Source organism: Malania oleifera, chromosome 4 (genome assembly GCF_029873635.1).
Source record: "Malania oleifera isolate guangnan ecotype guangnan chromosome 4, ASM2987363v1, whole genome shotgun sequence".
Lineage (NCBI taxonomy): Eukaryota > Viridiplantae > Streptophyta > Magnoliopsida > Santalales > Ximeniaceae > Malania > Malania oleifera.
The window spans coordinates 106,745,834-106,772,886 of NC_080420.1; the positions used below are offsets into that span (position 1 = coordinate 106,745,834).

At 37.3% G+C, this 27,053-nt stretch overlaps 1 protein-coding gene across 1 annotated transcript in view; it reads left to right on the forward strand.

The window, feature by feature from the left end:
- The first annotated feature begins 837 nt into the window (after positions 1-837).
- Positions 838-27,053, forward strand: part of LOC131152602 (cysteine synthase-like) — a 42,836-nt gene continuing 16,620 nt past the window's right edge. Inside the window, exons 1-8 of the mRNA XM_058104346.1 lie at positions 838-887; positions 1,006-1,180; positions 4,509-4,556; positions 4,657-4,763; positions 4,894-4,954; positions 5,300-5,563; positions 5,643-5,780; positions 6,043-6,094. Coding sequence (XP_057960329.1) covers positions 841-887; positions 1,006-1,180; positions 4,509-4,556; positions 4,657-4,763; positions 4,894-4,954; positions 5,300-5,563; positions 5,643-5,780; positions 6,043-6,094 — 892 coding nt within the window. The 5' untranslated portion in view covers positions 838-840. The remainder of the gene's footprint in view (positions 888-1,005; positions 1,181-4,508; positions 4,557-4,656; positions 4,764-4,893; positions 4,955-5,299; positions 5,564-5,642; positions 5,781-6,042; positions 6,095-27,053) is intronic.

The following is a 27,053-nucleotide window of genomic DNA, read 5'->3' on the forward strand; positions in this document are numbered from 1 at the left end:
CTTAGTTTTGGGGCTATTTCTATAACAATCTCACGAGAAATCCGCTCTACTAGATTTGTAGAGAATCATCCCTAGATTCTCGTGGTGGTGTTCAATCGTCAATTTGACTTAAAATTTTAAAAAATTGAGGTAAGAATGAGAATTTGCCTTACCTTAGGAGATATGCTCACGTTGCTCTTACGACAAATCCATTTAGGTAGATATGTCGGTGGCGGAGAATGGAGTCTAGTGGTATTTTCGGATTTTCAATTGGACGAGAATCCACCGCGAAATCGTAAAAAGAAAAGGAGTGGAGAGCGTGAACTAAGAGAATATTTTTTTTTCTTTTTCTTTCTTTTCCTTTCCTGCGCAGCGTAAATCTTTTTTTTTTCTTTCTTTCCTTCTTTGTTTGCTCAGAAAACTTAGCCACTAAGTTTTCTTTCTTTCCTTGTTTTTTTCTCTCTCCTTTATCACTTTTACTTTTATATATACACTTATATATATATATATATACATATATATATATCCTTATATGTATTTAAATATATATATATATATATATATCCAAAATCCTCAAAATTTTTAATTTAATTAATTTTTTTAATAATAATTAATTAATAATAATAATAATATTTTTTTTTGGGTCGTTACAATTTTAATATCAGAAATTTTTTTTCAAATCATCTAAAATTTGACCATGGAGAATGTTAGTGACTCCATGTCACAAGTAAATTATTTTACAGAAAATGTTAGTAACTTTTTGATCCTATTGTCTGTTTCTCATTTATTTTATAAAATATTAAAGGAAATAAGTATCAATTATTAAAACATTTGGAGAAATAATTAATTGATTTGCAGAAAATGTATTGTGGCGCGAAGCAGAAAATAACTATGGTCAGTGGGCAACGGTCAGTCTACCCGTGCAAGCTCCTCCTCAGTAAACAACAATAAATTTTAATAAAATAAATAATAAATATGAATGAATTACTACAAAAAGTCAAAGTTATCCATTTTATCGTTTTGCAGATGCAGAGAAGTACAGATTAAGTACAGTGAGCAAAGTGAGGTCGTCATCCTATTTTGCAGATTATTTTCTCTTCCTTCTGAAAATTTTCTTCCCTTGTTTCCATCGACTGTCCTGGTGATTTATTTGACCTCACTTCGCTTATTTGGTGGAGTATTTACGAATTGCCAGCTTCAGGTAGTTGAAATTTGGTGGTGTTTTCTGTTACTTCTTCAGTGTTCATAACTTCATATTGCTTAGCTCCTGGATTTAAGAAGTGTCTCATTCGTTATTCTACTGATATTTTGTTTATTGTTTGATCTTAATCACCTGGTGATTTTTTTTTGAATTTTGAGCTTTTTCGGATTTGGATATTATTTTTTTTGTTTATTTTTTTGCTGTTTGATTTTTTCTTTAGAGAAAATATAGCTTTGCTATCTGATGTTGATCCGTTTGAAGAATCTGCCTTTGCTGGAGTTTTTATGATGTTGGGTACTTGAATTTTTGTCGTTTTTGCAGCTGATTCTGCTACAACTGTCTAATAATTTCAGTAATTTTAATTATTATGTTTTATCTCAACTGAAAGTTTCTTCATTTGATAAACTTGTCATATTTTATTATGTAAATTATACTATGCTTAGGTCGCTTAGTTCTTTTTATGAGAAATTTTGCTCTACAAATTTTCCCACTCAAAAACTCCGCATGGTGGAATTTTATCAAAGCTGGGTGCTTGAGAATGATTCTATCAGTTCCAACGGCATGGTCTTAAATGTTAATCTTTAATGGGATGATTTTAAATTTGTGCTTACTTGTTTGTAAATGCTCATTTCTTATTGCGCCACAAGAATCACTCACGCCACAATCGGCAAAGGGGCACAATAAAATTGCAAAATATAAAAGTTTATAATTAAACAATCAAAACAAAATAAGTTTACGTGGTTCAGCACTAAGCCTACGTCCACAAGCAATTTGGCAAGATTTCAATTACTATCAAGGGGTAGGGGAAATACAACAAGAGATTTATCACTCTTGTCCCAAAAATTGGGAAAATCCCACAATCCTTTCCTAACCTAAGAAAAGAAATGTATAGAGCAAAGACCCAAAGGTGAACCCCTTCAAAAATTAACTCTCTTTTGGCTTGCTCTTACACTCAACAAGACACAACACACCCCATTCGGCTGAGTCCCCTATATAGACCCAACATCCATATAATGATCAACCACTCAATAAACAACCATGCTATGATATCAATACTATTAGAATTGGGGAGTCTTTGCATGGGCTTGGTATACATGTGTAGGGCTGTTAAAAAATATTTAAAAACCCATCCGCTCCGGACCAAACCAAAAACTTGAATAACCAATTTGTTTGGTTCTCTTTTTTTTTGTTTTTGTTTGTTTTTTCTTTTCTTGTTTTGTCGGTTTGGTTTCAATTCTTAGTGTTGATGAACCAATGGTTACCTGAACTGAACTGATATATGTATTTATTTACAATATATATTATTATATAATAATATATGTAATATATCTTAAAGTTACAAACAACATGCACAAATATTTTTGGGTGATTGATTTATATGAAATATAATAAAGTGTAAACGCACTCACAAAATCAAAACTCAAGTAGAATATCTATTTTTCTTTCCAAAAAATTATAATGGTTTGAGAATCGATTGTATAAGAAAACTGAACCATATCATCAGTTAACCGAATCATCTATTATCAATTGACCTATGGGTTCAGATTGGTTTCAGTTTACAAAAACATTGAATTGAAACCTTCAATTCAGTTCAATTTATAGAGTTTAGGTTCAAATAATCTAACCATGAACACCCTTACACGGGAGAGCTCCAACTTGACCCAAAAGTTTGAATCATTTGGTCTTGAGCCCAACCATGCATATAAGCATCCATAATCCACTCAATTTTTTCAATGTGAAACAAATTCACAAGTGGAGTTCTCAACAATCTCCCCCCTCACTTTTGAAGTCCAACCACTCCCCCTTGAATGGTCTATCTATAGGAACACATGCATAAATGCCCAATTCTCTGATAGTTGCCCAAGTGGGCCTTACCCCCACACCTTATGTGCTTCAGATGCATTCCATGTGCCTTCAAATCAATCCTACTTTCCATATCCTAACCCTATTCAGATCCATCTACTAGCCCTAGATGATCCTTATTGGCCACTCATTGGCTCTAATACCACTTGTTAGGGCTAGGGAAATTCTCATTGGACGTACTTGATATACATGGCTGAGTACCAACTTGACCCAAAAGATTAAGCCATTAGGTTTTGGGCTCAACCATGCACATAACAAACCATAATCCACTCAATTTTTCCAATGCGGGACAAACTCACAAGTGGAATTCTCTACAAATACAATTGTCGCCAAAGCCAAGACATGGCTTTGAAAAGATATGCTCTTGCATGCTTGGGAAGTTAAGGCATGCATAGTATCCCACAAGGTGTCTTAAAGGGAAAACCACTAAGTTACAAAGGTCAACCATCCATGCATACCTTGGGAAGACAAGCCCCTACTAATGCATAAAAAATCCAATACTAACTAATTAGTCTTAAAAATAAGCTTGGCATGGAAATGTCAACCAAACATTTATGCCCCATGCAAGATTAAACTTCCAAACACCCTTTTCACTTTTTATTATTCATTTTTTTTTCTTTAAGTTTATCATTTAAATTAGTTGAGTTCACTAGATGAGCGGGACCAATCCAACATTTACAGGGTCTTTGGTGTTTTTTGTAGACATCATCACTTCTATTGTTCATTTTGAGAAAACACTAGTTTCATTTGCAATGTTGAATTCAATCTTGGATTAATTTGTTTGAAAAGCCTGCATCATTGAAGTTACTAAAAAGTTGGTCATATGAAATTTTGATGGTGTTCGTTGCAAAAGCAGTTTTCTTGACATTTGAAATACTTTGAACTTGTGTTTGGGAATATGGATTTCAGACCTTGGATTTGGATTTGCGTGAATTAGAATGAAACTCAGTGCAATTTGCTATTGCAATTTTTATTCAAGTCCACACAAATCCAATATCTATATTCCAATTTCCCAAACATTGGGTGAGAAAGTTTCTGCTTGGCAAAATGTTTCATCATAATATCACGTCTATTTGATGTTTAGGTTTGTAGACATAGATGTTGCAATGGAGTTGCTGGTCTACATGCCCTGCTAGGGCTATGATTGTGCTTTGTATGTCTAGTTTTATATTTCATTGAATTTGTAATGAGCTTTTCCCTGTTAAGTAATCTTCTCTATCCTCTAGGTTTATGAATACCACTTCACTATACATTTTCTATCAATATTTATAATATCTGTAATATTAGATATTTATTCCATTTATTTTGATGGTATGTGTCTTCATTAGTTGGGAAAAAATTGGAATCTTCTCATTTCCACAAGCCATCCAAATGCTTCACAAAAGTAGTGTGCATGAGTGCAGGCTTGTGTCTGAAGTTATTATTCTTTTTCCTCTGACTCTTTGTTTTCTTTACTATCATGCAGTACTCTGGAGAAAATATGGAAGACAAGATTGCAAAAGATGTTACTGAAGTAATTTGTCTCAGTTAGACCTTATGTTACTTCCACCATGATTTCCTTGGCCTCAAGATACCATATTTTTTTATTATTTATTTTCGGTTGTATTGTATAGCTAATAGGCAATACACCAATGGTGTATCTTCAAAAAGTTGTGGATGGTTGTGTCGCTCATATTGCTGTGAAGCTGGAGATGATGGAACCTTGCTCTAGTGTTAAAGACAGGAATCGCTCTCACTCCAAAGTTTCTTTTCAAAATTAGTAATTTGCTTCATAAAAGTCATTGAAGCATAGAATTAGTTTGAATTTTTTGATTCCCGAATTCATATTTTGTGTTTCTTTTGTTGGCATGCAGGATTGCGCTTAGTATGATTAATGATGCTGAAGAGAAAGGCCTGATTACCCCTGGGAAGGTTAGTGATTGAATGAATTCTATCTTGACCTGTTTTGGTAGGTCTTATTCCAAACTTATTGAATTCGAATTCCGATAGGCTAAATTGAAATCTCAATAGCCGTGATTTCTAAGTTGGTTGAAATGTTTTAAGTTTGTATCCTGGATCAAGTTCTATCAAAATGGTTTGGTTTAATTTTCATATATATCTAGCATAATTCTATTGATAGGAAAATTATTATTTTGGATTTGAAAGATGGATAAAGTTTATAGTCAAAAGGGCTATTCTCATGGAATAATCCAAATTTTGGAGTTTTAGCTGAAATTTCTCTCTTGGTTTGAAATGTTTAAATAATATTGGTTGAAGACTGTCCTCATTGAAGTTACCAGTGGCAATACTGGCATTGGGGTGGCATCCGTTGCAGCGATTAAGGGTTACAAACTCATCATTATCATGCCAGATTCATACAGTCTTGAAAGAAGGATTATCCTAAGAGCCTTTGGAGCAGAGTTGTGCCTCACAGATATAGCCAAAGGTGTCCAGTGGCTTTTTGACAAGGCTGAAGAGATACTGGAAAAGACACCTAACGGTTTTATGCTTCGGCAATTTGAAAACCCTTCCAATCCAAAGGTATAATTTGCTTTTACATCTTCCATTGTTAATAAATGCTTAGGCAGATTTATTTATCAAGTTGGTACCTTTTGCATAGATTCATTATGAAACTACTGGACCAGAGATTTGGAGAGATTCAAGAGGCAAAGTTGATGCTCTCATTGCTGGGATTGGGACTGGGGGTACAGTATCTGGTGCAGGACAATTTCTGAAAGAGAAGAACCCAGCGATAAAGGTTGGATTATGGTTTGTGAGGTGGGGCTGTATGCATGGGTGGTTGGGTGGCTCTGCGTGCGTGCGTGTGTGTGTGTGTGAGAGAGAGAGAGAGAGAGTGTGTTTTTACTGCTCATGCTTTTAACATTGTTTAGTTTGTATACACCTAGTTATATGGTGTAGAACCGGCTGAAGTGCAATTCTGAGTGGAGGGGACAGGAGTTTTTTTTTTTTTAAATAACATTTTTCATGTTTTTAACATTATTTATTTTGTATACACCTAGGTATATGGTATAGAACCAACCGAAAGTGCAGTTTTGAGTGGAGGAATGCCTGGTGAGATACTCATCTTATATGCCTCCGTGTTACTTGCCATATATTCTGTAATCTCTCTAGTGCTTTAGTTTTTTTTTTTTCTTTTATTTTATTTCATTATTATTTTTTTTGCATTTTAAAGAAAAATTTATGTTGTTTTAGATTGTAGTGCTATGTTGATGCATTTTATAAGTGCCTGGGGTTCTTGTTAGTGTCGTCCCTTAGTGTCACAAGCTGAATGCCACATTGTGTGAAGGGCTGCACTAGTTGTAGCACCCAACTTAGTCATTTGAAGGTAAATGGTTCACCACAAGAACAAATTTACTAGCACCGAAATACAACTAAGTGGAAGAAGTAAGCAAATTTAAATGTAAACACAGGTGAAGTTGTAAACTTGTAAAGTGACATAATGCTTATAATCACACCTGTTGTTTATGGTGTGGCTCTTATACTTTGGATTTCACAAACAAAGAAGGAAGAAAAACATAAAGGGGCAGCACAGCAGAGACTCGTCGATGAGTGCCCTGTGCTTGTCGACGAGTAGATCTCGAAAGCAGAAAAATCTTAGAGTTCTGGAGATACTGAGAGCAGAAAAATGGGCTCGTCGACGAATGCCCTGTTCTTGTTGACGAGTGCCCTTCTCTGGATCGTCGACGAATCCCCTGTACTCGTCGACGAGTGCGCCTGGGCTGCGAGCAGTTTTTTGAATTTTAAATTTGAACGTTGGGGTGGTTTGGTAATTGGAGGGAAACCTCCGAAACACTATTATATATGTCATTCTGGGCATGTATTGAATGTGTGTGATCATTTTGAGAAGTGTATTGTGTACTTTGAGATTTCCTTAGTAAAATTCTTGTGCCATTGCTTCTGTGGATGTAGGCTTTGTTGAACCACGTAAATCTCGTTGTTATTCTTGGTTTTTATCATTTTTTGATTGAGTTTTCATTTACTTGTTGTATTTAATCCACTGCGCTTAGTATTTATCCCAACCATATCGCAACAAATTTGTATGAGAGCGGTTGTTGTTATGGCATCGGGATCGTCTTCTGCAAGATTTGACATTGTCAAATTTGATGGGACCAGGAACTTTTGTTTATGGCAGAGGAGAGTGAAAGATATTCTTGTACAACAAGGAATGAGAAAGACATTACTTGGTGTTCAACCAGATGGAATGGATGAAGCAACATGGGGAGAATTGCAAGCAAAGGCCACTTCAACAATACGCTTGTGTTTGGCTGATGAAGTACTCTATCGGGTGATGGAGGAGGATTCTCCAGTGGCTATATGGAGAAAGTTAGAGAGTCGGTACATGTCCAAATCTCTCAATAATAAACTTTTTCTTAAGCAATGTTTGTATTGGCTTAAGATGGTTGAAGGATCAAACTTAGATCAACATATTAATGCCTTCAATCAAATTATTAGTGATTTGATGAGAGTTGATGTTAAGTTTGATGAAGATGACAAAGCTTTGATGTTGTTAAACTCTTTGCCCTCGACTCATACCTATGAAAATCTTGTGACCACTCTTACGTGGGGAAAAAAAACTGTTGATCTTGAAGATGTAACAAGTGCTTTGCTAAATTTTCATCAAAGATTGAAAATATGTGATAAAGGAGAAGGACTTGTGGTAAAGGGTAATAATGAGCGACGCAAAGGAAAATCCAAACATGGATCAAGTCAGAAATCCCGAAATCAATCCAAGAAGAAGAAGGGAAATTACAAATGCGGTAAAAAGGGGCATGTGAAACCGGAATGCCCGGATTGGAAGAAGGGAAATTTTGAGAAACTTGAGGGTGCTTCAAAATCTGCGAATGTTGTTCAAGAAGGAGATTCAACATGTAGTGATGGTGATGTTCTATTAGTTTCAGTGGGGTCAGATAATCTAACGGACTCTTGGATACTTGACTCAGTATGTTCTTATCACATGACTCCGAACAAGGAGTGGTTCAACACTTATAGGTTAGTGAATTTTGGATCAGTTCTTATAGGTAATGATGCTTCCTGCAAGGTTATTGGCATAGGAAATGTAAATATAAAAATGTTTGATGGTGTTGTAAGAATGTTGTGTAATGTAAGACATATACCAGAGTTGAGGAAGAGTTTGATATCACTCGGTACTTTGGATTGTAATGGCTTTAATTACAAGTCCAAATGTGGAGTTTTGACGGTATGGAAAGGCAATCTGACTGTAATGAAAGGGCAGAAATTGGATGGGAATATCTACACTTTGCAGGGAACTACCATTGTAGGTGGAGCCGCAGTCGTAGATGCTGAATCAAATGAGACCGTCTTGTGGCATATGCGCCTTGGGCATATGGGGGAACACGACATGAAATAACTACACAAGAGGAAACTCTTGAAGGGCTTGAAATCGTGCCAGTTGGAATTTTGTAGGATTTGTGTTCTTGGAAAACAGAATAGGGCAAAGTTCAGAGTAGCTATACACAAGACAAAGGGTATTCTTGATTATGTGCATTTAGATGTTTGGGGTCCAGTTAGAGTTGCATCAAAGGGTGGACATGTGTATTATGTGAGTTTCATTGATGATTACTCATGGAAGGTCTGGGTTATTTCATGCCTCACAAATCAAATACGTTTGCCAAGTTTAAGATTTGGAAGGTTGAAGAGGAAAACCTGACAAGAAGGAGAATCAAATACTTAAAGTCGGATAATGGGACCGAGCACGCTGATTCTCGGTGTATGGAGTTTTGTGCGGAGCAGGGCATCAAGAGACACTTTTTACAGTTTGCTGGACACTTCAGCAAAATGGTGTGGCAGAACGGATGAACCGGACTCTTTCTGAAAGGGTTTGGTGTCTTAGATTAAATGCAGGGCTACCAAAGAACTTGAGCCGAGACAGTGAATATGATTTGTTTTCTGAAAAACTGATCACCAAAGGCATCACTAGAGGATAGAGTGGCAAAAGAGGTTTGAACAGGAAATGCAGTAGACTACTCTGGATTGAAGGTATTCAGGTGTCCAGCCTATGTTCATGTATCTAGTGAGGGGAGGTCTAAGCTTGACCCAAAGTCTCGTCATTGCATTTTTTTAAGATATCTAGAGGGTGTGAAGGGGTACAAGCTATAGGACCAAGTGGCAAATAAGGTGGTGATCAGTAGGGATGTAGTCTTTGATGAGAAGGTTATGGGGAAGCGTACTCAAGAGTGTGATGAACAGAAACAGGAGCCAGAAAGCTGGGGCAGTGATGAACATGTTGTGCAGGTGGAGTTGGAAGCTTAGAGCAATGGAAATGATCATGGTACTGTGGTTGCAAGGAGTTCTAATTCAGGAAACCAGCAGACCGATAGGTTGCAAATGGGTATATAGGAAGAAGAAGACAATTTCAGAAAAGAAAGAAGAGAAATTCAAGGCACGGTTGGTGGCAAAAGGATATTTACAGAAGAAGGGGATAGATTATGATGAGATCTTTTCTCCAGTGGCTCGACATACTTCTATTAGAATTGTGTTGGGGTTGGTAGCTCATTATTATTTTCATTTGGAACAAATGGATGTGAAGATGGCGTTTCTTCACGGCGACTTGGAGGAATAAATCTACATGGTATAGCCTGAGGGATTCATTGAACCGGGAAAAGAAAACTAGTTTGTAGGTTGAAGAAATCTCTTTATGGACCGAAACAGTCTCCAAGACAATGGTATAAAAGGTTTGATTCTTACATGATCAAGATTGACTACAAAAGGTGCGAGTATGACTGTTGTGTATATGTGAACAAACTTGATGATGACTCACTTATTTTCTTGTTATTGTACGTCGATGATATGTTGATAGCTGCAAAAGATTTAATTGAGGTGAATCAGTTAAAGGACCTATTGTATAAGAAATTTGACATGAAGGATCTTGGCTTGACCAAGAAAATACTTGGGATGAAGATTCGCCGTGACAGAACTGCAGGGAGATTATGGCTATCTCAGGGTGGTTATGTGCATAAGGTGTTGGAGAGGTTTAGCATGACTGATGCAAGACCGGTGAGTACACCTCTAGCGAATCATTTTAAGTTGTCTACTGCAGATTACCCAAGTACGGTTGAGGAAATCTGGGACATGTCAAAGGTCCCCTATGCTAGTGTTGTGGGGAGTTTAATGTATGCTATGGTGTGTACGAGACCAGATTTGGCTCATGCGGTGAGTGTGGCAAGTAAGTTTCTCTCTAATCGAGGAAGGCAGCATTGGGAAGCTGTGAAATGGATACTCAAGATACTTATGGTGGACATCGGGATATGGCATCATGTTCGGCAAGCAACAGGGTTGTCCTTCAGTTATGGGGTTTGTAGATGCTGATTATGCTGGGGAAATGGATGACATAAGGTTTACAACAGGATATGTATTTACCTTTGTAGGAGGACCGGTATGTTGGAGATCCATGGTACAGTCTTTGGTAGCGTTATCCACGACTGAGGCGGAATATATGGCAATTTTCGAAACTGCAAAGGAAACCTTATGGCTTACCGGTTTAGTCAGAGAGCTGGGGTTATAGCAAGATGGAGTGGTGCTGCATTGTGATAGTTAGAGTGCCATTTACTTGGCGAAGAATCAGATATACCATGCTAGAACCAAGAACATTGATGTGAGGTTCCACAGGTTCGGGAATTGATTGCTTTGGGTGAACTTATGTTGAAGAAAGTTTACACATCTGAAAATGCAGCGGATATTCTAACGAAATCAGTTACTTCTGAGAAGTTCAAGCATTGCTTGGACTTACTCCATGTCTCTAATTGATAGAAGGGAGACAAACCCAACCGAGCGGTTAAAGTTCAAGGTGGAGCAGTGAGATATGTTTTTTCGGAATTCTCCTAAGGGGCGTATAATCGCCAAGGTGGAGATTGTTGTTTATGGTGTGACTCTTATACTTTGGATTTCATAAACAAAGAAGGAAGAAAAACATAAAGAGGCAGCACAACAAGGACTCGTCGACGAGTGCCCTGTGCTCATCGACGAGTAGATCTCGAGAGCAGAAAAATCTCAGAGTTCTGGAGATACCGAGAGCAGAAAAATAGGCTTGTCTACGAATGCCCTGTTCTCGTCGACGAGTGCCCTTCTCTGGATTGTCGATGAATCCCCTGTACTCGTCGACGAGTGCGCCTGGGCTGCGAGCAGTTTTTTGAATTTTGAATTTGAACGTTGGGGTGGTTGGGTAATGGGAGGGAAACCTCTGAAACACTGTTATATATGTCATTCTGGGCATGTATTGAGTTTTTGTGATCATTTTGAGAAATGTATTGTGTACTTTGAGATTTCCTTGGTGAAATTCTTGTGCCATTGCTTCCGTGGATGTAGGCTTTGCCGAACCACGTAAATCTCGTTGTTGTTCTTGTTGTTTATCGTTTTCTAGTTGAGTTTTCATTTACTTGTTGTCTTTAATCCGCTGTGCTTAGTATTTATCCCAACCATATCACAACAACACCTTTGTGGGCAACATTTTCCTATCAAGGAAGGCCAATAGGCCAAACCCGTACAAAAGCTAGCGATTTTTACAAGATTGATGAATACACACCCTTCCCTAAAGAGCTTTCTATGCAACTTTAACTTGTAGCATGTGGAAACATCAATCAATATGATCGAGGAATCATACTACTTGTTTTCACTATGGCATTATCCAACTCAAAAATAAAACCTACACTAGTACTTATATGATGGTTAACCACACAATGTGCGACAAGCGGTCATAGGCAAGCATAATATCTTGATCAAGCTTCGCTCGTGACACTTAGGAAGCATGGCATAGGATATAATCACACTAAAAATAAATCAAATGAACAAGTAATTAATTAATTAATAGAAGAAAAGAAAAAGACTAAAAAATATTTTGAAATAGGATGCATCAACTTGTAAAAAGTTTGGTATTTGAAATGAAACATACTCTTAAGAGTTTAAGTCTTTCTAGTGTTTTTAGTTTGTTGACCGGCATCGGTTTGTTAAATGTTCGAATAAGTGCTAGTACAGTGATGTTTGGGCCCATAGATTTCAAATGTTGGTGCATAAGTCTTAATTGTTAGAAATTATAATTGTTGAGGTGCCCCATGACAGCAATAGACAATGTGTGTAGATATTCTTATCAAATATTAAATGTCCTTTTTGCCTTGATAATTATGGTTAGTAATGGAGCAAGCTATTTTGGGCTCAAGATTATATTTTAATTAGTTCATTCAAGCTCAGATAATTGGAGGTTGTTCTCATTGAGGAACCTCTCAACCTGAAAGCTTAAGCTACTAGATGAGGGCCCAAGAATATGATTTCTTGTCTAACACACACCTTGTGAAGATCAACTTTAGCTCAAGCTTGTCTTTTGAATAGTTTGCTCAAGCTCAGATAGCCTTTTTTTGTAGTTTCCACATAGGATGAGCTTGAGGAACAAAAAGGCTTTGTCTTTAGATGAGGACCCAAGACAGGCCCCCTCGTGCAAGCTCTTTGGCTTGAAATGTGGACCACGCACAATTATGCTGGGAAATTTAGGAGCAGCAGGCTTCATTTGCTAATGAATAGGTGGCTTGCTTGATATTGGTTAAATAGGTCCAAAATAGGCTTAAATAGGGTTGGAGTCAGCCCAAGATTCGAATTCCAAACATGCCAGACTTGAACAACTTGACTCCTGGTTTGAGTTAGCTTGTTTATTGCCCTTCTTTCAAATGGATGATGCATCTGGCGAGACATTCTGTTAAGCATTTCTTTTTTCCTATATTTTTGAGGAATGAGGATAAGAGCATTGCTTCTTTGTGTTCATTCGTTATAAATTTATATCTCTAGTTGTTTCCTATTATTGGGCAGTCCATTGAAAGGTTTTATGTAAGTACAGAGACATGTTGGTCCTGGAATAAATGTGATTGCTTAGTGCAGTGCCATATAATGTAAAAAAGATGGATTGCAAGGACAGAAAGTTGGTTTTTGGTGTTCAGTATTGGTATGAAGTGGAGGCAATCGGCACCACCAAAGTGCTGAAAAAGTGAGGTGTTTATGTAACATACATTGGACTTTATTTTTTCTTTTCTTTTTTAGGAACTATTTCATGGGGTTTTCTCTATCAGGAGATTTCTGGTTCTATTAATGGCTCAAATAATTCATTATTTGATGTTAAAGCGTGCCTAAAACTTGAGTACTTGTCTGATGCAAATTGGTTCAAACTCGTGAAAATTTAACCTTGAAGGACAGGTAATTATTCAATTTTCTAGTTTGAGCAATACCAATATCTTAAATATACTCATTCTCATGTTTTGTGTTTGAACCTGTCTAATTAGCGCTCTATTTAAAACCTTTACTGGAACAATCCAGGAGATAGGGGTACTGTATGGTCTTCCATGGATATGTAGTCCAGAGAGTAGTCAAAGCTAGAAATTTATGGACCAGTTTGATATAAAACCTGGATCAATGTGAATGTCAAATATTATGGAGTATTAGGCTAGGCCCGTAATGGTTATTGATGGCATATTGGGCCATTTCACTTATACGATTGCGTCACTCTGCATCCCATGATGGGTAGGGTTTCTAATAGCACTATATAAACACAGAGCAAGCCCCTATACTAATCACCATGTTATTGTGGTTTCCTATTAAGCTATAACTTGTGAGGAGGGAAGAGGGTAGCTTACTCTCTGTGTGCACTTGGCTAAACAAAGAATCACATCAATGGATTTGATGGGGGAAGGTGCATCAATTATATTTTGTATTTTCGTGCTCTTGTGCCTATAGTTTGATTGGGATGAATGAAATTGGATATTGATATTGCCTTGCCCAATTGGGCCACGGCTGTATGCATGAGTTCATGGATTTCATTTTGCTTTCTAAAATATACTTACACCCCCAAAATGTACCCTTAATGGCAAAAATGCCCTCCTAAATTTTAAAGTGTAACTTACACCCCATAAACTATCAAAAGGAGTCATAGAGTTAACTGAGTTAACTGTGTGTTGACTAGAATATTAAAAGACTTCAATACCCTTTTACATTCAATTAATTTTAGGCATCCACTCCCAGTGGCAGGAGCCAAGTGCGAATGTAGAGACCCGGGAAATATAATAATAAAAATAATTGAAAAAGGAGGAAATTCAGTTTGGTGAAGATCAAACCGTTGACAGTTTGGAGAGGGGTGCAGAAAACCATCGATGGTTTTGTATTTACCACGGGCAGTTTACAGGTAAAATGGTAAAAGAAGGGCGGGTTAAGAGCCCAAACCGTCGATGGTTTTGTGAGGGTGCAGAAAACCGTCGATGGTTTTTTCTGCGGTGAAGGATTTAAAGGGATCCTGCGAGAGTTTGTTAAAAACAAAATAAAATCTTCTCTCTCTCTCTCTCTCTCTCGGAACCCTATGGCCCTAACTCCTTCTCTCTTCGATTTCGGCTCCATTTTAGGCCGTATCAACAATCAGGAACCACCACGAGGATTTAGGGAGGAATCGCGATTTGGGGTTCCGAGGCATCACTCCAAAACTGAGGTAAGGGTGTTAAATATTGGTTTTATTGGTAATTTGGAGTGTTTGGAGCCTAGGAAATGCTACATGATAAATATTCTGGGAGTTGAGTTGATTAATTTGGGAAAAATGTAATTTCAGGATGTTGAACTTCGAACGTTGGTGCGTAGATTTAGGGTTGTTAGCAGGTGGGGAATAAATTATAACAGTTATTTTAAGAACTATTGGTTGAGTAAATATGTGAAAATGAAATTAAGATATTTTCTCTATGAATATTGTATTGAAAAATATCAGATGAAATTGTGTGGCATGAGGAACGTGAATAATATTTTATACCGTGATTGTGATAAAATATATATGTTTTACTGGGAAGAAGTGAGAATATGAAAGATATTGATACCAAAATGAAAATATAAGAAAGAAAGATGTGTTTTAAAGAAATGACGAAACATGATATACAGAAATGGTTTTACTGGGAAATGATGAAATATGACGTACATATATGTTTTACAATGTTATGATAAAATGTAACATATAGATGTGTTTACTTGAAATGATGATATATGTGATAGGAAGATATGTTGGTACAGAAATGTTTTATTGAGAAATGTTGAAATACGTGAAATGAGATATGTACTATTTTGAGATGGAATGTGTATTGAAATGATAAGAATGAATTAGAAATGATGAGAATATTACTGATGTAATGAAATGTACCAACATACTGAAATGTGAATACTGCAATGTGAATATTGTAATGTGAATATTGAATTGTGAATACTGAATTGTGAATATTAAAATGTGAATATGGAAATGTGGAAATGAGAACCCTGCTGGACTGAAGTATTTTTGAAAGCACGGTACCGTTGCTAGTGGGATGATAAGTGCAACCACATGGTCTCGTGGAGAGTGTGGCGTGACAGTTGATTGTGCTAGTAAGGAGGGTACTTTTGCCACCTGGCATTCGGACTAGGCGTGGGCAAGCCAATCGTACTATAGACGGGTAGTTTTATTGTTTTAATCTAACTGGGTAGGCCAGCCACAGTTTAGATCCAGCATTCAAACTGCACAACCCTGATCATGGGGGGAATCATGATGTGGTGAATATCCTCAGGGCAGCCATGAGTTACAGACGGCATATAGATGGGTTACAGTGGACACTCATGAGTTAGAATGTGAAATGAATATGAGAAATGAAAGAGTGTGAGTTTAATTTCATTAATAACTAGAGCGAAGTAAAATTCTCCGCCTGAGGGCTTACTGAGTAAGGTGAGTGCCATGATAAGTATCAGTTGTAGCCTCACCCGAGTTACTTAGGCAAGGTTACAAATGATATCAGAGTAGAGGGGCGCTACATGTATGGGCGTGTAATCTCCCCTATTCTCAGGAACTCCGCTAATAAATATTGGTTGTAAATGTATGAGTATGAGAATTGGTATCAAAGTTTATAAAATTATGTTTTATATCTATATGATTATGAGTACATATCTGTATATTTTCTAAGATGATATAATCATTTAAAATGAGTGTATTATGATATAACTAAACTCATGTGCTACACACTGTAAATAATTTATTCCGTCTTACTGAGAGACATCTCACCCCAATATCTAAACATTTTAGGAAATTGTGATAGACGAGTAGATAGAGCTCCGAGATTGAGGGAGTTGATACCCTAATAGACAGGGTGAGTGTTATGAGCTAGGGATGTTTGATTCCCCTAGAGTATTTTGTTGATTTTTGGGAATGTGTTTAGACATGTATATATATAGATGGTTAGAACTCTGGTTATTTTGTATTCTGGATGGTTTGTAAATATTGACTTCCGTTGTTAGGGTTATTTGTATGAGAATGACTGTTTACCTGGTACCTAGTTCGGGTCGGGTTATGTTTGAAAAGGTATCAGAGGTTGTGATGTGGCAGATGATTGATTGATTGATTATTATTGATTAAAAAAAAAAATGATATGAAAATCAGGGCGTCACACCGTAGGAACTCTTTGCCAAACTTCCTTGGTACTGCAACATTGCAGAATTAACCAATCGCACTTGCAAAACCTACCATTGCAACAATAGCCTTGGGCTAATCTTGTCAGTTTCCTTGGTGTTAACACCTTTTTTTGAATGCTAGTATGCTTCATTACTCATTAATGTGAAATAGGCGTTTTTTGAATTAACAACCAAATGTAATTTAATACCAAGTGTCACGGTCTGACTATTTTCACACCGTTGTGAAAGGGCCATGCGGTGCTAGCTAAAGCACTCTTGTTTAACTAGCCAACCTATCGTTTACCAATATTCATCCATGAAACACTTTCATTAGCATTCAATCAAATGATAGCGTAAACAGTAAGCAATCATGAAAGCAGTGGCAAGCAAGCAGTAAACATTGAATCTACGCAATTCATTAACAACACCTCCGTTGACATTGTGTGTTTAGCAAGGGAGGCAAGTAGGCTAAACACGTTGACAATAGCTAGTGAGTTTTACAATGACTGATGAACACTTACCCTTCCCTAAAGAGGTTTTTAAGTAATTATCATCCTGGTACTATGAAACATCAAAGTGATCGAGAAGTCATACTGCCTTATTTGGCATATAAAGATACTACTAGCAGAAAATAATTCTACACTAGTATTTTCATGATGGAAACCCATCCTAAGTACACGAGAGAAGCTGTTGCGAAGTCTCGGGTGTCATATATATATATATATACCCTATAAATAAAATGCATTAAAATTTGTAAAAATAAAAAAATATTTCTTTTCTTTTTCTTTTTTTGTATAGAGCAATGTTATTTCATTATATATGTGTGTGTGTGCATATATATAAATGGGTAGAAGTTGCAATATATGGTATCTACACATATAGCATGTTCTTTTTGTAAATATATATTGTACTATCCATGCACTACGGGTTTAATATGTTTTTATAAAATTAATTCATCTTATGTTTATATCTATATTTATTCTTTTAAATTGAACTATTTTTTCTAATTTTAATATGCTATTTCTGGTGTTCTATAAGTTATTCTAAATTAATGTTGGACAATTATGATCAAGTAATTGATAATATGTTGTGGTGTCTGTTTACACATGATAGCTGATTTAAAGTGTTTTTTTCAAACTTTAAATGGACCTACTGTGTATATATCAATATAATTGACGTTGTTTGGTTGTTGTTTTTTTTTTTTAGTATAAAGTAGGGAATCCTTGACATGTTTTATATATGTTTGTGTGAGAGACGGTCAAGCATGTAGTAAAATTCACTAATGATGATGTTTCTTAGGCTTATAAGGGCAATTTTGTCTAAGAAGTATTAGTCATTCTTGTGCATTGTATATTAGACTAATTTGTTATATTTAATGGTCGTTTATTCATGGAAGAGGCTTTGCAATGATAAAGGCAGTTTAGGGGCTGTAAGACACTTAAAAATTTAAGGAGGCATTTGTATTTCTAATATACAATTGGGGGGTGCAAGTGTATTTTCCCCTTTTCTTTTTTCCTTTCTATTTTTTATTTTTTTATTTTTTTCAAAATTAGATCAACTCCATTAAAAGGCATGCCCATGTGTAGGCTATGTGCTTGTGGGCAAGTTGGCCCATGTGCAGGTGCATTGATTTTGATTCTTGAGTCTGTGGAGCCCACTTGCCTTGCTGTTTCTGTCGAGGCCCACCATGGCCTAGAGACTCACAGTATTACTAAAGAATATTGAAATCTTGGGGTCATTTTTGCGTACTCTCTCTAAATTATGAGCTGAAATTTTATGTGCGATGTTAATACAACTCTAGAATTAACATGCTCTTAGGTAGTTTTTGGGAGTATAGATTTCGGGACTTGGATTCGGATTTGTGCGGATTTGGAAGAAATTTTGTACTACTTTTTAACCAAATCCACAAAAGTCCAAATTCCATGCGCCCAAACGTAGGGTTTGCATTGATGTGTTTTGGAAAGTGAACAAATTAAGTGGTTGATTATGTATGTGTATGTGGGTGTAAACTTAGATTAAAATTGTTGATTCAGATATGGTGGGGGGGGGGGGGGGGGGTTGTGAATTGGGTGTTCTAAAAAATTATTTTTGCAATAACAATTTAAAGTGATATTTTGATGCAGAATCAAAACTAGTCACCTAAACAACTCAGAACAATTTTTCATTACAAGCAACCAAGCCATTTTGGACTTCGGAGTAGTCATTAAAAAATGTAACAAGGTACATAAACCCCAACTTTAATGGGACACAAATAGGGCCCAAACATCAGAATGGGCTAACATGAAAGGGCTATTCGTTTGTTAATAGACTCAGAAAGCAAACACAATGATGCCTTCCTAATTGACAAGATTCACACTCATAATTAGACATAAAACTCAAGTAAGTGTGCAAGGACACGGGAAATTAAAATAATAAAGGAAATGGGAAAAAAAAGTTTTTGGGCTTGTTAAAGAGAAACTGGCGATGGTTTTCTAGAGGAGATAGAAAACCGGCGACGGTTTTGGAGTTACTGCGGAACGGTAATGGGTAAATGGTAAAAAAAACTGGGCCGGTTAAATAGAAAACTGGCGACGGTTTTCTAAGGGTCAGAGAAAACTAGTTCTCTGCAGTGGGCACTATAAGGGAAACCGAGAGTATCGTTTTATTTAACAAAAGAAAATCTCTCCCTCGCTCTTTTCCAAACCCACGGCTCTCTCTCCCTTCTCTCTTCGAATCTGGCTTCGATAAAGCCCGAATTGACGATTAGGAACCACCACGGGGTTCTTGGGAAGATTCTCTCCAACCTACGCGGAGCAGATTTTCAGTTTGAGGTTCTGGGACACCATCCCAAAATCAGGGTAAGTAGAGTATTTTAAGTTTTATTATTAATATGGAGTATATAGGGCCTAGGGAATGATAAAATAGCGTTTTATTGAGATTTGATTTGATAAACTCGGGTTTTTGAATTAGGGATCGGGTGAGTGTCGCAGACATTGTCTTGGAATCTTTGCGGGCGTAATCTAAGAAACCAGGTAAGGGGAATTAATTATAGTAGGTTTTTTATTAATTATAAATCGGTTAATTCAAGTATACAAAGTCATCATTTTTCCAAATGCCTAGTTGTTCAGATAAATCATACCTAAATATTTTTATGTATATATATATATATATATATATATATTTGAACAGCTAGGCATTTGGAAAAATGATGACATTTGATATATAATATATATGGGATAAAATTGTGGCAGAAATACAACTTTCATAATTTAATTGACTGTTGTGAGTACCGAATGATGAAATATATTCTTGGATTGTGAACATTGGCTAGCTGTGAGTACAATCTACTTGTGAATAAAGATTGGTTGTGAATATTGGCTGCTTGAGATTACTGTGTGATGAACAATGTGATGTGTGTGTATGAGTCATTTCGTGTGGTTATTCGTATGTATCACAATATAATATTGGCAGGTCTGAGGAGTTCGTTATATTGCCTAGATGTAATCACGATATACGTTGGCAGGCCTGAGGAGTTCATATATTGTCATTATATATTAGGGTAGAACATTGGCAGGCCTGAGGAGGTTGCTCTATTGATATACTATGGGTAGGTCATGGGGATTAGAACTGGTGGTTAGTGGTGCATGTGTGGGCCACATTATATTCTGTGTGACAGTCCTGTGTGGACCGTGTATCCTATGTGGATATGAGTCTTGTGTGGACAGTCCTGTGTGGATTGTGTATTCTGTGTGGATGAGAGTCCTGTGTGGACCGTGTATTCTGTATGGATGTGAGTCCTATGTGGACGTTGTTCTTCTATGTGGATAACTTATGTGGAATGTGATCTGATAAGATAAATGGTATATGAACTTAATTGTATGTATATTTATGGCAAAGTAAAACTTTTTGCCAAGAGCTTGCTGAGAAAGGCGAGTGCCCGAGAGCTTACTGAGTAAGGTAAATGCCCTAATATAAGTATTAGAGCAGAGGGAAGCTACTTGTATGAGCTGATAATCTTCCTTATTCTCGGGTATTATCATTAAAAATAATTATGAATGTGTGTTTGATATCAGAGGTTAGTGTTGTTATTAATGATGCGTTTTCTCAGTTGCTGTTGATAGAGAAATACAAATGAATATATATATTATGTATTTATTTAAACTCTGCCACACACTGCTATGATTTATTCTTCCTTACTGAGATGTGTCTCACCCTAGCAAATGATTATATTTTCAGGTCCATCAGGTGATCGAGCTTAGTGCTCCGGGTTGGGTAGAAATTTTGATAAATCCTGGGGGTGTTTGTGATAACTGTTTGTGTATAGTTTATGTTATTTTTAAATATTGGGTTGTAATATAAACAGATAGATGTTGTTGCCTTTGGGAGTTATAGATAGACCATAGTATTTAATTTATTTTATTTTTGCTGCATGATTGTGGTGTATGGTATCAAAAACAGGTGAATGAAACATGTAACCTTCAGGCCTCACTTGGTGGGTTTGGGGTGTTACAGTTGGTATCAGAGCCTAACGATTTTGCAGACTTTAAGGAATGATTAATACCAGAGTACATGTTCGAGTTAGGATAAGGATAATAGTGGGTAGGTTAGGTGGAATAGTGGTTTGGAAACTTGGAGGCGGAGATCCTTTGATGGTATTTTGTACTTTTCCAAGGGTGACAATTTCTGGAAAACTACGGTAAATCCATTAATGGTTTTGTTTCTGAGTTGAGAGATTGGAATTTGGGCATGTAAGTCTGAACGATAGGTCGGTTGAACACGTTGTCATGTTGGTGTTATGATTTTATAGTAAGATGGTATGAATGAATTGTGGATTAGAACTTATATGTTATAGTAACTTTTCGTGTTAAACTTGTTTTAGTTATGATACATGAGGGATTTTAAGCTTATTTTTATTTTATCTTTAGGATGGATCCTAGGGGGAAGGACGTTGATATTGGGGGAGATATACACGTGGATTCCTCTAGTGAAGATGACATTGATGTCTCGGTGGTGCTGCATAGCATAGCACGTCATGCTAAGAAAGAAGCTCGAAGAGAGCAGGGTCAGCCATTGGCAGATGGGGGCTGCACTTTTCAGAAGTTCACCTGAACGAGTCTGCCGGCTTTTGAAGGAGGTGTAGACCCGATTGTAGCTGAGGATTGGATTCAGGAGATGGAAGAACTTGTTATTGTTTTGCACTGTACTGAGGAGTAGAGGGTACAATACGCCACCTTTAAACTGGTTGGGGAGGCCACGAGGTGGTGGAGGTTGGCATGCATAGCTGGTGGAGGAGCAGCATCCAGGGTATACATCTATTACTTGGAGCCGTTTCAAGGAGGTCTTCTTTGACAGATACTTCCGGTTGCCACCCGAGAGGCGAAAGCAGAAGAGTTTCTACATTTGACTCAGGGGTTCATGACTGTGCAACAGTATGCAGCCAAGTTTGTGGAGTTATCACGCTTTGCTCCACACATGGTCCCGGACTAGCCGCTGAAAGCCCAAATGTTTGAGAGAGGATTGAGGTTGGGAATACGCGCTCAGGTGGTGGCATTATTGACTCGGAGTTTCTCCGAGATGGTGGACAGGACCATGGCAGTTGAGGCCAGTATACAGGAGAGTGAGGCAAAAGCGAAACAGAAGAAGAGATCCATACTTTCCAGCTCACATACTGATGTCTGACAGGATTCCTTGAGGGGAGATCAAGATACTGGGGGTCAGAGATCAGATAGGACTGATCAAGACAATCGGGAGAACTCATTCTGCCCCCTTTGTTCCAGATGTAATCAGAGGCATTGGGGGGAATGTCGGCGCGGGAATACTGTATGCTATAGGTGTGGCATGCATGGTCACATAACTCATGATTGTCGTACTCCATTGAGCAGTGCACCCGCTCCTAATCAGAATAGTAGAAACAACCCAATACCTTGCGACGGCAGCAGCTCGACGTGTGTCTATATGCTTGGTACGGCTGAGGGAGATAATGCTAAAGGTGCAGGTAATATATTTATGATTGTATAAATGATAGTCATGATTGATTTTAATTGATTCGATGGTTCATATGTTGGGATAAATTGAACTGTGTAAATGTGGTTAATTAGCTTTTAAAATGTGAAGAATAATGGATTAACAAATTTTGAGGACGGAATTTTATAAGGAGGGGAGAATGTAAGGACCCGGAAAAATAAAATAATAAAGGAAATGGGAAAAAGTAGTTTTTGGGCCGGTTAGGAAGAAAACCGGCGACGGTTTTGGAGTTACCGCGAAACGGTAACGGGTAAATGGTAAAAAAAATTGGGCTGGTTAAATAGAAAATCGGCAACGGTTTTCTGAGGGTCAGAGAAAACCCCCTGCAGAGGGCGTTATAAGGGAAACCGAGAGTATCATTTTATTTAACAAAACAAAATCTCTCCCTCTCTCTTCCAAACCCATGGCTCTCTCTCCCTTCTCTCTTCGAATCCGGCTCCGATAAAGCCTGGATTGACGATCGGGAACCACCATGGGGTTTCTGGGAAGATTCTCTACAACCTACGCAGAGCAGATTTTCAGTTTGAGGTTCCGGGGCACCATCCCAAAATCAGGGTAAGTAGAGTATTTTAAGTTTTATTATTAATATGGAGTATATAGAGCCTAGGGAATGATAAAATAGTGTTTTATTGAGATTTGATTTGATAAACTTGAGTTTTTGAATTAGGGTTCGGGTGAGTGCCGCGGATATCGTTTGGGGTCTTTGCGAGTGTAATCTAGGAAACCAGTTAAGGGGAATTAATTATAGTAGGTTTTTTATTAATTATAAACTGGTTAATTTGAGTATACAAATATATATATATATATATATATATATATATATATTTAGGTATGACTTATCTGAACGGCTAAGCATTTGGAAAAATGATGACTTTTGATATATAATATATATGGGATAAAATTGTGTGGCAGAAATACAACTTTCATAATTTAATTGACTATTGTGAGTACCGAATGATGAAATATACTGTTGGATTGTGAACATTGGCTAGCTATGAGTATAGTCTACTTGTGAATAAAGATTGGTTGTGAATACTAGCTGCTTGAGATTACTGTGTGATGAACAATGTGATGTGTGTGTATTAGTCATTTCGTGTGGTTATTCGTGTGTATCACAATATAACGTTGGCAGGCCTGAGGAGTTCGTTATATTGCCTATATGTAATCATGATATACGTTAGCAGGCCTGAGGAATTCGTATATTGTCATTATATATTGGGGTAGAGTATTGGTAGGCCTGAGGAGGTTGTTCTACTGATATACTACGGGTAGGTTATGGGGATTGGTATTGGTGGTTAGTGGTGCCTGTGTGATCCACCTTATATTCTGTGTGGACCAGTCCTATATGGATGTGAGTCCTATGTGGACAGTCCTGTGTGGACTGTGTATTCTGTGTGGATGAGAGTGCTGTGGACCGTGTATTCTGTATGGATGTGAGTCCTATGTGGACGGTGTTCTTCTATGTTGATAACTTATGTGGAATGTGATCTGATAAGATAAATGATATATGAACTTAATTGTATGTATATTTATAGCAAAGTAAAACTTTCTGCCAAGAGCTTGCTGAGAAAGGCAAGTGTCCTGGTAATTTTTAGTTTGGTTCTAGAGCAGAGGGAAGTTACTGGCGGGTAATCTTCCCTATTCTTGGAGACTTTGCCTATATACATAGTCTGAGAGTTTACTAAATAAGGTGAGTGCCCTGATATTAGTATTAGAGCAGAGGGAAGCTACTTGTATGGGCGGGTAATCTTCCCTATTCTCGGGTATTATCATTAAAAATATTATGAATGTGTGTTTGATATCAGAGGTCAGTGTTGTTATTAATGATGCGTTTTCTCAGCTGCTATTGATAGTGAAATACAAATGAATATATATATTATGTATTTATTTAAACTCTCTATCACACACTGGTATGATTTATTCTTCCTTACTGAGATGTGTTTCACCCTAGAAAATGATTATATTTTCAGGTCTATCAGGTGATCGAGCTTAGAGCTCTGGGCAGGGTAGAGACTTTTATAAATCCTGGGGTGTTTGTGATGACAGTTTGTGTATAGTTTATGTTATTTTTAAATACTGGGTTGTGATATAAACAGATAGATGCTGTTGCTTTTGGGAGTTATAGATAGACTATAGTATTTAATTTGAGGTTGTTTATTTTATTTCCGCTGCATGATTGTGGTGTATGGTATCAGAAACACGTGAATGAAACATGTAACCTTTGGGCCCCATTTGGTGGGTTCGGGGTGTTACAAGGTGCTAGCTGTTTTAACTTGCCCTGTGACTGATGACCAAGGCGACAATTAATTTTTGATGTGGTGTAGTAGTGGCACTTCAAATAATTGGAGGAAAGAGCGACTCAAATTATTAAAGACCCCACCAGCCTTACATCCTGTGCCATTCATCTTCCTCATCTTTAGATCCTGAATGACAATAGAATTAGGAAAGAAGGTTACTGCATAATTTTACTAACAGACATGAGATTGAAGGGGGATTTAAGAATGTATAAAGTAGAAGAAAGAGAGATGGAGGGTGTAGTATTTACTGTTCCTATCCCCTTAATTGTAGTGGTGGACCCATCAGTTAGTGTAACTTGATGTAAACTTTTAGAAAATTGGAGGCCAAAAAGAAGTTGGTGACATTTGTCATATGGTCAGTAGCAGAAAAATTGATAATTGAAGGAGTGGGAGAGATTCTAGATGACAGATAGGTGATCAGGATCACCTTTCTAAGCAAAAGAAGCAATGTGATGAGATGCTTGTAGGCATGCCTAATCCTGCAGGAACCTTGAATCTTGTTTCCCCTGAGACAGTTATAGTATGTTGTTTAGCCAAACAAGTGACTAACGAGGGAAACACACTCTTGGTATTTGGGAACTCCATATTAACAGACACACCTTGATATAGCAGCAAATCAGAAATACATAGCGAATAACATGCTTTTGGAATTGTACACAACCTTTGACAGTTCAAGCAAACCACAAGCACATGGCGAAGAATCATCAACACAGCTAATACCACTGTTTCATTCTCACTAAACATTGACAAACAGTTTTGGGAAGTATCAAACAATCACCCCCTAGGTGCCACACATGAGCAACTAAAAAGATGAGATCTTTGGACAAAAAACATCACCAAAAACTACAGTAATATGTTTATGGTGGGATTCAAACATTGGAGGAGGAATTCAGACCAGAAAAATGCCTAAAATAACTTTCATATGCCGGCATGTGGGGTGGGCCCTGCTTGTGACAAGTGCGTGAGGGTGTGTGGGAGGAGCTTTGGTGATGGGATTTCAGTGGGGGGCAAATTGGCAATGTCTGCAGGTGGCTATGGTGTTGGTTTTTCAAAATCAATAAGTTTTTTCTGTGTTCCTGAACTGGCAGTGTGGTCCAAGAAACTTCTTGCAACTGCTGTGGCTTCCAGCAGCGGCTGGCTGTTTTCAGGCCTATGATGGTGCTAGAAATTCTACTATGATGGTAGACATGCAGCAGATTTAGGGTTTTAGGCTTCCGTTTCGATGGTGGCTGTGGCAATTTGGGTTTAGTTCTCAAATAATTTGGTAAAATGGACCTAATCACAGCAATTTATCTCTCCCACTATTTATAATATATGTCAAGTACATGCCAATGTGTAGAAATCTCGAGTATCTTGGAGTAATTGAGGGAAGTATATATGTAGAGGATTGTATATTATTGAGAGAGATTCTTTTAGGAGATTGTTTCTATATTTAGATTTTCCGATTGTATCATAAATATTGTGTATTGATTTGTACAAAATCATTCAAGAAATATAGAAATTCCATTATGTTTTCATGGTATCAGAGCTGGGGTTTCTAAACCTTAGTTAGCAATGGCAGACGGCGCTGTCAACAACAGAGGGTCGAGCACCTGTGAAGCTCTCGGTGGCGAGATTGAAGCCACCTCTATCGTGGGTTCGAATGGGCTAGACAACTTGTCCTTTCCACTTGGTGGAGAGATTGAATGAAAAAAAATTCCGTGAATGGGCTCAGTCCATCAAACTTGTGATTGAAGGCAAAGGATGGTTAGGATACCTTACCGGCTGGTGCCTTTGATCATATGACTGGTTCTTATCATCTGTTCTCATCCTATTCACCATGTGCTGGAAATTTGAAAGTTAAAATTGTAGATGGATCACTCTCATCTGTTACGGGCAAAGGGAGTATTCGAATCTCTGATACTATAATTCTAAAATTTGTCCTACATGTCCCTAAGCTGTCTTGCAATTTGTTATCCATTAGCTAGTTGACAAAAGATTCCAATTACTCTGCTAAATTCGTTTCTTCTCATTGTGTTTTCTAGGACCTATCATCATGGAAGACGATTGACAGTGCTAAGGTGTGTGAGGGACTCTACTATGTGGAGGCAAATATGAGTGAACAATGTAAAACTGCTATTTGTGATTTTGCATCTATTTCTAGGGATAGTGAAATTTTGTTATGGCATTCTGAGATAGGTCATCCAAATTTTCAATATTTAAGACATTTATTTCTTTCCATTTGTTCAAATAAAACGTCTTCTGATTTTCAGTGTGAGATTTGTGAACTTGCAAAA